This window comes from Mastomys coucha, unplaced genomic scaffold (assembly GCF_008632895.1).
Source record: "Mastomys coucha isolate ucsf_1 unplaced genomic scaffold, UCSF_Mcou_1 pScaffold2, whole genome shotgun sequence".
In the NCBI taxonomy this organism is placed as follows: domain Eukaryota; kingdom Metazoa; phylum Chordata; class Mammalia; order Rodentia; family Muridae; genus Mastomys; species Mastomys coucha.
The window spans coordinates 10,144,331-10,158,547 of NW_022196902.1; the positions used below are offsets into that span (position 1 = coordinate 10,144,331).

General features: G+C 43.0%; 1 protein-coding gene across 2 annotated transcripts; it reads right to left on the reverse strand.

The window, feature by feature from the left end:
- Positions 1–394: 394 nt before the first annotated feature.
- On the reverse strand, positions 395–11,883 carry Abracl (ABRA C-terminal like). Of its 2 annotated transcripts, none has more exons than XM_031380492.1 (3): positions 11,702–11,883; positions 7,701–7,767; positions 395–1,090 (listed from the first exon to the last, which is right to left on the reverse strand). In XM_031380492.1, exons 2-3 carry the CDS (start codon positions 7,759–7,761, stop codon positions 906–908), a joined length of 246 nt encoding a protein of 81 aa, XP_031236352.1. In that variant the 5' UTR covers positions 7,762–7,767; positions 11,702–11,883; the 3' UTR covers positions 395–905. The 2 variants fall into 2 exon arrangements, with proteins under 2 accessions (XP_031236352.1, XP_031236353.1); XM_031380493.1 differs by lacking the exon at positions 11,702–11,883 and adding an exon at positions 11,326–11,605.
- Positions 11,884–14,217: the final 2,334 nt, after the last annotated feature.

Here is a 14,217-nt window from a genome sequence, read left to right on the forward strand (position 1 = left end):
CACTGTGGCCTTCACTGATTTAACCCTGCTTGATATTCTCCATCATCTTCAGTTGTATACTGTGACTGCAATATGCAATCACACATGGCCCCACATTGTTTGACTCTAACTGAATGGTGAAGAGATTTACTTTTTGCCCTATCCCCTAACTCAGGGCTAAGTTTGCATCCATTACAATAATACTATCCAGGGCTGGAGAGATGGCTCAGTGGTTAAGAGCACTGGCTGCTCTTCCAGAGGTCCTGAGTTCAAATCCTAGCAACCACATGGTGGCTCACAACCATCTGTAATGAGATCTGATGCCCTCTTCTGGTGTGTCTGGAGACAGCTACAGTGGACTTATATATAATAAATAAATAAATCTTAAAAAAAAAACAAAAACAAAAACAAATAATACTATCCATTCTTATTTGTTTTATTTTGTGGTATTAAGATTTTTTTCTAAATTAAGGTCACTTAATTTAGATACAAAAACTCATTTGTAAGAGGCACATTCATACTTAAATGACAAAACACAGCCACCACAAAATTTAAAGGCAGTTAGATTTTTTTTTTATTACATAAACATAACATTTTTCATGGCAGCTAGTCTTCAGTTCGCTTCTTGCTTTGACAGAATGTCAAATGCCTGTAAAAATTGTCTTAAGAATGGTTTAAGAAAACAAAAGCTTTTTCACACCTTCAAAAATGTTTCATTACCTACATTTCCCAATCACCTTCTTAAGAAAAATAATAGGTTTTGTTTATTTTACATTGTAATGTTTTGCTTCAAGGTATAAAAACAGGACTTCTCAACAAGTCCCCTTTTGCTTACAAAGTTCTATAAAAATACATAAGGAAGTTCATGTTTGTCTTTTAACTTAATTATTCCAGTTTACCAGAGACACCAAGCTATGCAAACCACATTAATCTTGCAGCAATACAATGTCAACATCATCATGAACACCTTGCAAAAGTAGTTCTCCTGTGTATGTAACAATCTTTCTTCGTTTTGCAGCTTTCAGAGTTCCTACCAATGCTTCAAAGAGATTGGCACATCTGTCATCCTGGAAGAGGACCCCAAACTTCACACTTAATTTTCCATCAGCATCTAATTAGAGAAACACAAAATTAATTAGTAAATGTCTTGCTTCAATGGATGGCAAACTTGGAACATCTTCTGGAAACATCTAACCAGGGGTAACCAAGATTAGAATTTAACACTGAACTTCTTCGTACCCTGAAGTAGCAGAGTAAACACTACTTTCTAGACAAAAACTCAAAGGAAAGAAAGAAGCATTTATAAAATGTGAATATGGCCAGTCATGGTGACACGCACCTTGAACCCCAACATTCAAGAGACAGAGTTAGGCAGATCTCTGAGTTCAAAGACAGGTTGGTTTACATAGCAAATTTTAAGCCATCTAGGGCTACACTGTGAGACTCAGCCTCAAAGTTTAACAAACAAAAAACAAAAAAAAGTAAATAAGGTTGTAGATAAATTTTTCAATTTTGATTTTCAAAATTGTTAGTTGGGGCTAGAGAGATGGCTCATAAGTGAAGAACATTGGCTGTTTTTACAGAAGGCCTGTGGTTCAATTCCTAGCACCTATATGGTAACTTACAACTATTTATAACTCCAGTTCTAGGGGATCTGATGCCCTCTCCTGACTTCCATGGGCTCCGGGCATGCATGAGGTACACAGATGTATATGCCAGCAAAACATACAAATTTTATTTTAAAATAAAAATGTTAAAAACCAAATCTTTTGAAAAATAAATTTGTTAGTTGTCAGGTTAATAAAGACAACAAATGGAATGAAAAGAGCATGTTCGGAACATACTCAAGAGTATCCAAGGTTGCACTGAAGGTCTTAAAACAAGCCATATTCTTCTAATATAATCACTGAATCTTACTTAGTCCCTGGGGGGAGACCCAGAAATTATTTTTACAAGATTATTTCATTTGGATATCAGTTTATAAAATATGTGTTAAAAAAATAAGATACAGGAAAGAGGCTCTGCTGTTTACCCAACTGCTGATGGGTGGATACAGGTTAGAATGCTAGGTGGCCTTGCCTAGCCTTCAAGTGCTCACCTGTTATGCCATCCAGCAAATGAAGCTGAAAGCGAACTGGACAGGCTTGTTACCGGGATTTAGAAATATCAGTAAAGCTGTTTAAAAAGTTCCCAGAATAGTAAGCCCCAATCTATAATACATGTTTTCTCTTTAGAGGCACCAGAAGCAGAAATGAGGGTATGATCCTAGAGTGGTTCTGCCCTCTCATCCTTTGATTGACAAATGTCCAGGTGCCCACCCCTTCCTTGTGCCTTTGTAACTATGTCCAGGCATCTCCAATGACCATGCACTGCTGAGCTGAGACCCTTAGTGTTGCTCACCCAGGTAATTTCAAGCTGTAACAGGCTACTCTTTACCAGCTTCCCTCTCCTTATGTTTACCCTCCATATACTGTTCATATTAGTCAGAAATGAAACCTATAGAAGACATTTTATGAGATGCTAGCCTGATGGGTACTAGTCTATGTTGATTTTTCAATGGTCACCAGTCATCTTCAAAATAAAGAACATGGCCTTTCTTTGCCACCCTGAGCTGAGGATTCAGTGCTTACCTAGACTTCTGTGACTTCATTCCACGTTTGGATCTAGTAGTCATAATGAACAGCCTGTTCTTGCCCAAGCTGTCCAAGATCTGGCCTTTGTAACTGTACCCATGTTGAGGGATCAGCCCAGCATCTTAGACCCTTGCAGTGGTTCCAATAGATTTTGGTCACCATAGACTCAGGTCTTGGAATGCTTGGCCCACATGGAGTGACACTGTTAGGAGGTGTGGCCTTTGTTGAATAGGTGTGGCCTTGTTGGAGGAAGTGTGTCACTGTGAGGGTGGGCTTTGTGGTCTTATGCTCAAGCTCTCCCAATGCTGAAGAGACCCTCCTCCTGGCTACTGTCTACAGATGAGAGTCTGCTGCTGCTGCCTTTGGATCAAGATGTCCAAGTCCCAGCTCTTCCAGTACCATGACTGCCTCTAGGCTGCCATGCTTCCCACGATGATGATAATGGACTGAACCTCTGAAACTGTAAGCCAGCCCTAAGTAAATGGTATCATTTATAAAAGTTGACTTGGTCATGGTGTCTCTTCACACAGTGAAACCCTAACTAGGACAAACCTGTTCCCTAAAATACTTTATTCAAGAACAAAGTCGCCGGTCAGTGGTGGTACACGCCTTTAAGCCCAGCACTTGGGAGGCAGAGGCAGGTGGATTTCTGAGTTCCAGGCCAGCCTGGTCTACAGACTGAGTTCCAGGACAGCCAGGGCTACACAGAGAAACCCTGTCTGGATAAACAAAACAAAACAAAACAAAGAAAGAGCAAAGTCTACTGTGACCTTCCTTGAAATTTCCTTCGCAGTCTCCTCAATCATTAGTTCTCTCTTCCTACTAATCTGTGTATTTATTATTAAAGCACACACCATACACTTTAGTAACAATAGACAACGTCTACTGAGTCCTTGCTATGTTCCTAGAACTGTTAAATGAATTTACAGTCATTAAAATGCACTCAAACATCATTTCGTGTAAGAAAAGACACTGTTGGTTTTAAAAGGCACCGTTATTTTATGTCCAATTAAACTGCCCAAGTTAAATAAAGCAAAGCAAAGCCACATTAAGATAAAGTCTCTACTTTAGAGACTTTAAAATGGGAAAAAAGTCTGAATTACTGAAACATTACTATTACACAAACCAAGACAGAGAAACGTAATAAAATGTACAAGATTACCCAGCAAGTACAAGAGGAACAGGATTCATTACCAGGGAGTTTCACAGGAGTCCATATTTCTGCTTCACTTTCTTTTAAAAGTGCTTTTAGACAAGGGCCTCAATCATCCAGGGGGACCTTGAATTACCAAGGCCTGGGATTACAGGCCTGTACCATCACAACTAGCTAAGCTCATGCTCTTAACCTATTCCCACTGCATCTCCAGTATGCCCATCTTCCAGCTGCCTCAAGAAGGCCTTAAGGACTGAAACAGAATTTCCTTTTTGATTCTATATCTCTTGTTGGGTGGAAGGATTTAGATCCCCAAGAAATCATATTCTTTACTTCATTTTTGCTAACTGAATAAAAAAAAATGAGTCTTTAAAGATTAGGACTTTAAAAGAAACAGATAAAATTTCTTTCATCAATTTCTAGCCAGAGCTCGCACATCATATGCAGATTAGTCAAAATCACTCCAGGCTTAATTTAAATAATTAACAATAACATGTCAAAAGATGGCATAGTTCTCCATATGATTTCCCATTCAGGAAGCCATCTTTTGCCAACAATAAAGTCAAGGTGTCCTGGTGAAGCTATGAATTTTTAAGTATTTTCATGCATATGGATGGCATGATAATGATCGTGTCTTCTCATTTGTAAAGCTGTTCATTTTGAAGTGGAACTTCAGATCACCGGCAGAAGAGCACAGACACTCCTTAAGGAGTGCAAAGGTTAGAATTTTAAAGCCAGTTGGACACCAATGAACACTAGGTTGTGTGAATAGGAACAGTCTACAAATTTTTGGAAATCGGCTCGAAACAATCCAAACGACATAGTAATTCCAAGTACTGTGACCCGACTGGAGCTAGAGAGACCCTAGGGATGTGAGAGAGGAGCACTACAAGGGATGGCACTAGGGATGTGAGAGAGTAGCACCACAAGGGGACCCAACTGGAGCTAGAGAGACCCTGGGGATGTGAGAGAGGAGCACCACAAGGGGTGGCACTAGCAAAAGAAAGACTCCCCAGACTTGCATCAAGTGGGAGTAGTGAAGGGGGAAGAGAAAAGTGCAGTTTCAAAGACTTTATTTGACCAGAGACTTAAATGTTAATAAACCCCCCCCATGCTCTTGGGTCTTCTCAGTGTTCTATGCAAACACCAGTTAATTCCCATTCTAAGTTTACCTCATGTGTCCCTTCCTCAACTAACCTGTCTATACTTCATTTCCAAGTCCCACTTGACTCATGGCTTAACCAAGTCAGGGAACCCGATTCTACAGTTATAAATAATCTATTGCACTAGGATTATACTGAACTGAACCAGTACCTCACAGTCCAGCAAGCCTTCCCCGATAATTGCCTCATCAATTAAGAAATAAGATGCTTGGGGGAAAGGAACGTGCCTATGTCACTTATTCTTCTGAGGGCTTAGCACATATGGCAGAGCAGCAGCAGTCAGTGACAAGGTGATTGAACTCATGGAGCTGTGACCTCTACAACATTTCCATATGGCTCTATCTTAACATTTTGGTTATGCTGTCAAAATAAAGTGACGAGAAAAGACTCGGGGAGGAGTAGGAAGAGGTTGGGACTGGCTCAAGGGTGGAACACCTACCTAGACTGTCAGTTAGCATGAATTCTATCCCAGGACTACCCAAGGGGGCAAAAAGAGTAATGCCACCCAAAGATACTCATGTTCGAATTTGTAAAACTTGAGAGTATCTTACATTACATGGCAAAAGGAAGTTTTCAAATGTGATTAAATAGGGGCTCTAAATGGGGCATTATTCTGGATTATCTGGGTCCAGTTCATGGAATCGTAAGAGTTCTTAAGAATGCAAGAGTAAGGCAGAGTAATACAGTGTGAGGTGACTCCCCACACTGTTGCTGGTTTGGAAGACAGGGAAGGAGAGCCATGAACCAAGGAATGAAGGCACCCTCCAGAAGGTAGAGCGAAGCAGAAGGTAAGGAACTACAGTCTCCGCAGACCCTTATAGAAAGGACTGAACTCAGCCAGCACCTGGTTTGGAGCCTGGCAAGACCTTGTAAAATGGCTCTTACAAAAAATAGGAGATATGTCCTAATATTAAACATCTTGCTTCACCATTGCTAAATTTGTGGTAGAAATAATGTGAGTAGAAATAATGGTGCTTTTTAAAACCAATAGTGTCTTTTCTTACACGAAATGATGTTTGAGTGCATTTTAATGACTGTAATTCTAAGAATTAAACCAAGGTCTCGCACCCCAATGAGAGACCCTGTCTCCAAAAACAACTCAAAGAAGAGTCCCAAGGAATGGCACAGAGATTAATCTTTGGCTTCTACAGGCCATGTACATATACACAGGAAAGGAAGAAAACTAATACAAGAGACACTAAGAATGAACAGTTTAATAGAATTTTTAAAGCATGTCTATCCTACTGTAGTAAAAAAAAATATAATTTACAAACAAACAATTCTAAGAAGAATTAAACCATACTGGTGTAACTTTTTTGTCTCGCGGTACAGGTCAGGGTGGCCTTCAGCTTATGATCCTCCAGCCTCCAGCTCCCAAGTACTGAGATTACTAGGGTGCTGTGTTTGTTTATAAGCTACTCTCAAACACTCGTTTTCATTTACATGATAATTTTAAAACTTCGAATCTCGTTATTCTAGTTGCTGCTGGGTATGCCCACTGCTCTCACATTACTATGCTCCCCTGTCCTTGCGGATCTTAAATGTAACAAACAATACTTCCTACTACAAGTACAACTGCCTCTGAACAACTTAGGAGAAAGATACCAACACACTAGTTTTACACATTGTGGTTAGCCGCTTGGGCACTAAAGACAAAGACACAAAAAAAAAAAATCTAAAAGTTGATTTATTTTACTTTTATGTTTAGAATTGTACACATCTCAAAAACTTAGAGAAAATGAAGATAACTGTGATAGCTTCTCTTGGTTGTCAACTTGACAACATTTAAAATTAACTTTAAATAAAACTTAAGCAGCTGGGTACACCTGTGAGGGATTTTTTTTTTCCTTAATTAAATCATTTGACATGGGAAGACCCACTTTTTTGGGGGGGATGTTCAAGACAGGGTTTCTTTGTATAGCCCCGGCTGTCCTGGAACTCACTCTGTAAACCAGGCTGGCCTTGAACTCAGAAATCCGCCTGCCTCTGCCTCCCAAGTGCCGGGACTAAAGGCGTGCGCCACCACCGCCCGGCGGAAGACCCACTTTTAATCCAGCTCTTTTAAAGTGGGAAGATCCACCTTTAACTCGGGCCACACCTTCTGGTGGCAGAAGAAAGCTCTCTCTGCCTGCTTGTTCTTGCTGGAAAGTCCATTCCTTCACTGGCATTAGAGCCTCCATCTTTGGGATTCTGGCATCAACTGAAGACCAACTGAGGCAAACCAGCCTTGTGGACTGAACTTCTGGATTCCTGGACCTTCCACTGGTAGACAGCCATTGCTGGACTAGCTGGAACACGGCCTGTAAAGCCATCCTAATAAATCCATCTCTCTATATATGTAGATTCATTGTATACATTTTGTTTCTCTAGAGAGGCCTGACTAACAGGACAATTTTTTTTTTATATAATTTGATTAGATTCAGTTTAATTCTCTACTCACTTTTAAATTCATAAATGGCAGCAAAATAAAACGAAAAACTACAGTTTTAACAACAAAGCATTTCAATATAAATCCAACACCAGATTTTAGTGCAAACAAAAAACAGAAGCTCAGTGATTTTTCAACTAGAAAAAAAAATAACAAAACATTTCAACTATTCTCCACCTCAGAAACCTGATACCTCAACAGCTCTATGTCTCAGACATCCCTTGATGGCAGTTACGACCTCAGCTGTGGGCAGACTGAGTCACTGTCCCCAGTGCTAAGTGGCCTCTCTGGAATGCTGGTCTTGCGGTACACTCAGAAGAAACATTCTGACTTAGAATACTTACTTTTGGAACCCAGACGATGAATTTCCTCCACTAGGAGGTTAACTTCATGTTCCACATTCATTGCTGACTGAAAGAGAAGAGCAGTCTATATTACAGCCATTTTGTACTCCATCGGGCCAGCAGCAACCCAAGGGTCCTTTAGCTTTTTCAAGCAGCATGTGTCACTATTATTGACCATGTCTCTTTTCTACTAGTATGTAGTGCACCAATACAACTCTGTTCTCCCTCTCCTTATGGAACTTCCCTCTATGTTGCCCCACCCCTGTAAACTACTGGCTGCTAGGGAGAAAATGGCCTTTGACCTCACAACGATATTACTCCATGCACACACAGCCTGTGACAGAGCTCCACTAAGCAGCATCAAAACTGCAAAAGATAACAGGACTCGTGCTCAAGACTGAAGGGCCTCCAACAAAAAGCAACATAGTGAGCACTTCCTGGATGGTAGGTCCAAGGCAGTACAGGCAGGCCCGTCCTTGGAGATCACGGGGAGGGTAGATCAAGTAGACAAGAGTAAGAATAAGTGGAATATTTTGGAGACAGACAGAGAAAGCTGAGGTAGGTCCTGAACTAGGAGGTGGAGATGCCAAGATAAACTATGCTCCTTGCTCTTCAGGACCCTGAGGTCTAGAGGTGGTACAGACTCATACCAGGGTCGTCTGAAGTGCAATAACATCCATTTCCCGTACAGGAGCATTACAGCCTTCTCTGGATTCTGCACATGAAAACTGACTGTATTGCATAGCTTGTAACGAGACCATTCATTCATGGTCCCTTCAAGGAGAGTCCAGAATAAGAATTGAGCCTGCTAACTCTTGCTGAGACCTGCTGTGGCCAGATTCTGACCTCTGTTCTAGTCTCCTCTGCTGTACACTTGAATGCTAAGCCACAGCTACATGAATCTCCATTCATCAAATAGCCATGGTAACGCTGCCAACCTTCTCCGCTTTCTTTCTTCTGCTCGACTTACTGCTATCCCCCCTTCTACCTCTCCTAAGTCATTCCCAGCTTGGATAGACTATGTTTCAGAGAGCATCCCCTGACCTGTGGAGAGCCCTCTATTGGCTGTTCTCTGCAGGTTGAATAATGAGCTAAAAGGTGGAGCTCTGATGACTTGGAAGAAACAACTTCATCCAGATAAATTATTACTAACTCCTGGTAGCTTTTAAGATCAGAGTGACATCTATGACCGTATGCCACCTGCTTCAATGGTATTGATTGGGACACTGGGTTTTTGATTGGTTAATAATGAAAAGTGTCACCTCCACCAGTTCTGATTTGCATGAATATTATAACTGAAAAGGCCTACATTGTAGTAAAATGCAAAGTCTTCAATTAAATGCTACTTATTAAAAATTATGCTGTCCAACTATATTGGGGACCTGTGTGTTGGTGAGAGCATAACTATGTAATTTCAAGGTACAGTCTAAAAGTGATACTAAAATGCAAAGATATCCCCAGAGGATCTAGAGTCGGGGAACAAGCCTGTCTGTGTCAGTGGTGACTAGTTGCTGTCTTGTGGGACCGGAACTGTTTTCCCACTCTGATACTAGCAGTTTTATTTGGGGGCAGCACTTCCCTGTTCATGTGGATTATGCATGACCCTCAGCTCCAGAAGTGACCCAGAGTCAGCAGGGCAGATTAAAGGCATCAGAATCCTAATCTGAGTCAACTCATGGAATTCTTTTATTTTTAAGGGTTTTTTTTTTAATTTTTTTATTTGGGGGTGGGGGCATACTCGTGGAGGTCTGAGAACAAGTGCTCTCATTCAAAAGTCAAGTTCAGCCTTAAGATTTTGCTGGACTGCTAGTAAATAACACCCTTTGCACTGTTTCTAGCATCGGCGTTTCCGACCCTGTATAACTGGGTACCCTATGGGAAGACCCGACATGGGCGTTTTCGACCCTGTATAACTGGGTACCCTATGGGAAGACGCAACGTGGGCGTCTCCGACCCTGTATGACTGGGTACCCTATGGGAAGACCCAGCTGGCAATCCAGCAGAAAGAAAATCTAGGCATAAAAATGACTCAGCCTGTCTCCGGTCCTGGGACTTACGATATTTTCCCTGTTTATAACATGTAGTGTGTATAGGAGTTCCTATTACTTACATGCTAAGGAATATTGATCCAAACACTTAGCTTAACAACCTGTTATTTAAAAGCAAATAACAAAACATAACTAGCATATCACATAGTTTTAGTGTTTGGTATTGTTCTGTTGGTTAGGATGAACAGATATAACAGAAATGCAGAGTGGGAGGCAGGGGGATGACTCCGTTGGTTAACGCTTGCTTTCCAAGCATGAGATTACTGAGCCTGAGCCACAGAACCTACATAAAAATGTTGAGTGTGGTGCAGCCTAGGACTCTAATCCCAGAAATTACACACCAGGCTCCTTAGCTGAGTTAATTCATAATTCCTTTGTAAAAATCTTTTTTTACATTTATTTATTTTGGGGAGGGTGTGAACTTGAAGGACAGACACAACTTTTGGGCTTTCCCATGTGGGTCCCAGGGATCAAAGTCTGGTCATCAGGCTCCAAAGCAAGTGCCTTTACCCACTGCTCCACTCGGCTACCCTAATTCATGGAATTCTAAGAACCCTACAAAGTACCTATTACTAATCTCATTTTATTGAGAATGAAACAAGCTCATAATGGTTAATGCCACATAAGCCATGTTTCCAACACACCATCTAGCCAGTTCTTCCTATTCTTTTACTGTTATGCAAATGAACCTAATGTAATAGTGTATCCTTATGTAACATCATATACTAAGTGCTTACTAAGGCAGATCATTTACAAAGCAAGAAAAGGCTCCCTGTCTGGACCCTTATGAATAGGAAAATACTGCATACACAAAGGTTTTAGTCACTTATTATGGGAGGGGAACAGAGAAGAAAATATTCACATTATACAATCTTCGGAAGACTCGTGGCAGTCTAGAAGCCGGAGAGAAACCTTCCACTGGAGAGAGATCAAGAACAATGAGAGGTCATAGGCAGAGGAAGCCTAAGAAAAAGAGCCTGTCTGTGAGAGGCTGGGCCACAAGAACAGCAGCGGCAGATGTTAGCCGGACTGTGTCTAACTGTCACAGACTCTAATTAGGTTGTCTGAGTGGGACTTACAAAGAAGGGCTGTGGCACAGGCTAGAGAGCTTCACCGAGACACACTCGGAAAGGCATGTCAGGAACCTTCTCTAGTTGTGTTTTAAAACTCTAGAGGCAATAACAGGCCAAGGAAAAAAAGCCTTCTGGAGTCTCCTCCCCGGGAACCGGCAGCCAACTTTGCACGCGAGCTGGGCGATCTTCCAGCCTCCTTCTATCGCTAACAGCTGGCGCGGGTCAAAGCCTCACCTTCCTCCCTATTCTCCGGCTCCAGCAGACTCCATATTTGGTCATCCCTCCTACAAGTTTGGGGTCTTGCCAAATATGGATCCCCAAATCCTGGGGCCTGTGTGTACCCCTCCCTCACTCCGGAACTGCACAGGGCTGCAGAGCCCGGGACCACAAGCGCTTCGTCCCGGAGGCCTTTGTCTTCGCAACTCACCCTCCCTCGGTCTCCACCGCCAGTGCGCCCGAAGGTACATCCCGGGAGCGCCACGAGTCCCGCCTTCCCTCACTCACCTGCCTTCCGTACTGCAGAGAGCAACGTCGTGACCCCACTTCATTCCCCCGGGACCCCCTCCAGCCCTTCCGCACCCTGTAACCTCACCCCCAGCCCCCTCCCAACCAAGCCGACGCCAAGTGCAAAACACACACGTTGCACCTCTGCAAACATCGACTGGGACTGCTCCTCTCCCGGTCCGCCCCCGGCCGGCAAAACGTCACGTGACCCCAGTGAGGAAGCGAGCCGGCCGGCCGAGTGGGGTTCCCGTGAGTGGGGTACAAGGGGCGCGTGCCCAAGGCCCCTCTAGCTGCACTTCGGCACGCCCGGGTCCTCGCCCTCCACTCGGGTCTCAGCCTCCCCAGACGTCGGGTCGAGCTTCCCGGACTAGCTCACCTCTCCGATTGCTTCCTTCTTCACGGAAGAGCTGCTGCCGCGTGGGTCTGAACCCTGCACTCGGCTTCCGCGCCCTAGGGAGGAACAGGCAGAAGAAGGAAGTGGCCGGGGCTAAGAGAAAGGCTGCAGTGGAGGAGGGAGGGGACAAGGAGAGGCGTGGGGGGCAAGTAAGACTAAGTGCTGTCTGGAAAGGGGCCGCCCATTCTCCCGGGACACGCCTAGGAGGAGGAAACGAGCGCAGACGCCACGCAGAAGCTGGAGGCAGGCTTCTAGGAATGCACACACAAAGTACCATCACCTCTCTCTGTCCTACCTAGTCAGGACCCACAGCCTAACAACACAGCCTTGATTTCCTGCTAGAGGATCTTACCCAACAAGAGAAAAAGCGCCCCCAACGTGCTAAATACTGAAGTCTCCTAGGAAAACAGAGACTCACATGAGTTCTGTATGCAAACAGCATGAGGTTCAAGACAAAAAAAAAAAAGAATCAATTTGCAAACACCTTCATTCTTCAAGGCCAGTTTGTTCTACTGAGTTTGATAAATTTGACTCAAGATCTGAGTCAGAATACATTTGTTTCTCTTTGTTGTTGTCTACATTTCACTGATAATTCAAATTATTCAAATTCTTTTTATTTCCATCACATGTACTTACCCTACCCAGAGTTTTGAAAAAGAAAATCAACCCAAATCATTTTTATAGGAACTGCAAATGTAACTATGCTTGAAATTTCTCTTCCCACCCCCAATGAGTTGAGACTGTCCAAGTCACTGGTGACCTTCACTGCAGAGGCAGGCAAATCATTGTAACAGAGTGAGTTTCATCCCTCCACTCCCAAATGTGGCCTAGCCTTGTCAACCTCATCAAACAGGATGTCTAGTAGTTACTCCACAACTGTAGTGAAACTGATCTTTTGGACCAGTCAAATCTCCCTTGGAAATTTAAGGTGGTGCATGTACAGAATGAGCCATCTGGGTTGAAGCTGGAAAAGGCCAGGTCAGACAGAGTCCCAAAATGGACTTTCATTGAGCAAGAAAGTTGACCTTGTATGGGGGAGTGGAAGAAAGGGAGGGGAAGGGAGAGAGCTCAGGGGAGAAGGAAGGGTGGGAGAGAGAGGGGTGGGGAAGGGGTGGGAGAGGGAAAGAGAAAAGAGATTGGAAAGGTGGGTAGAGACTGGTGGAGGCCTTGGGGAGGTCCAAGGACAATTTGTGAGAAGCTAAAAATGTGATAGTGGGAGAGTCACAAAGGCCTGTTTTCAAGGGATGTGGGAGTGGTCAGGTCCTCTACGCTGTGCTGGGTCCATGCTCTTCCCAAGCTGTGGTCTAATTGTCTTACAGGATCTGTCACGTGGGTGTGAACCTGAATGGTAGCCTTTCTATAACTGCTGGGTGTGAACCTGAATGGGTAGCCATTCTGTAACTGCTGGGTGTGAACCTGAATGGGTAGCCATTCTGTAACTGCTGGGTGTGAACCTGAATGGGTAGCCATTCTATAACTGCTGGGTGTGAACCTGAGTGGGTAGCTGTTCTGTAACTGTGGGTGTGAACTTGAGTGGGTAACTGTTCTGTAACTGTGGGTGTGAACTTGAATGGGTAGCTATTCTGTAACTGTTTGTTGGGTGTGAACCCAAATGCATAGGTGTTCTGTAACTGTGGGTGTGAACCTTTAGGTAGCCATTCTGTAACGTGGGTGTGAACCTGAATGGTAGCCTTTCTATAACTGCTGGGTGTGAACCTGAATGGGTAGCCATTCTGTAACTGCTGGGTGTGAACCTGAATGGGTAGCCATTCTGTAACTGCTGGGTATGAACCTGAATGGGTAGCCATTCTGTAACTGCTGGGTGTGAACCTGAGTGGGTAGGCATTCTGTAACTGTTGGCAAACCTGCAAAACCTTCTGATGAAGGACTGTAAGATTCTTCCAGGCCTGTTTTTGTCCTCTCAGACCTAAGCTGAAAAATTATAGTTTATGTCTTTTAAAATATACATAATACAAAAACTTAGTGTTAAAACAAATACCATACTTACCAATTTCCCCCAAGCAAGGTCATGCTGCAAGGCCACCCACACTTTAGTAGAATCACTTCAGTTATAATGAGGTAATTTTCCCATACTCTGTGAGCAAGGGAAAAAATAAAATAGATGATTTGAACTAAGTAAGTAAAAATTGTTACTTTGGAACATAATTTACTCTCTGCTGGGTCATAGCGGTACATACATGTGAGCGCAGCACTAAGTGGGTGGAAACAGGGGGATTAGAAGTCCAAGGTCAATCTCAAGAACAAGGCAAAGAAATGTCAATCTGACCTATATAATCCTTTATCTCAAAAAAATACATATAAATAAATAATAAGTAAATGACTTACTCTTTTAAAAATATGCTATTTATACATACTCTACAGTGAGTATGTAGGAGGAATAATAAACTTCATATTAATCGACTGAAAAAGTAGTTGTAATTAAAAAAATATTTGTGTGGGGGCTGGCAAGAAGGCTCAGCGGGTAAGAGTGCTGACTG

Coding starts and splice junctions, on each gene's coding strand:
- Abracl (XM_031380492.1), bottom strand. CDS start 7,761: ATGAATGTGGAACATGAAGTTAACCTCCTAGTGGAGGAAATTCATCGT. Junction 1,091..7,700: donor TCATCGTCTGGGTTCCAAAA/GTAAGTATTCTA, acceptor TTCTCTAATTAG/ATGCTGATGGAAAATTAAGT.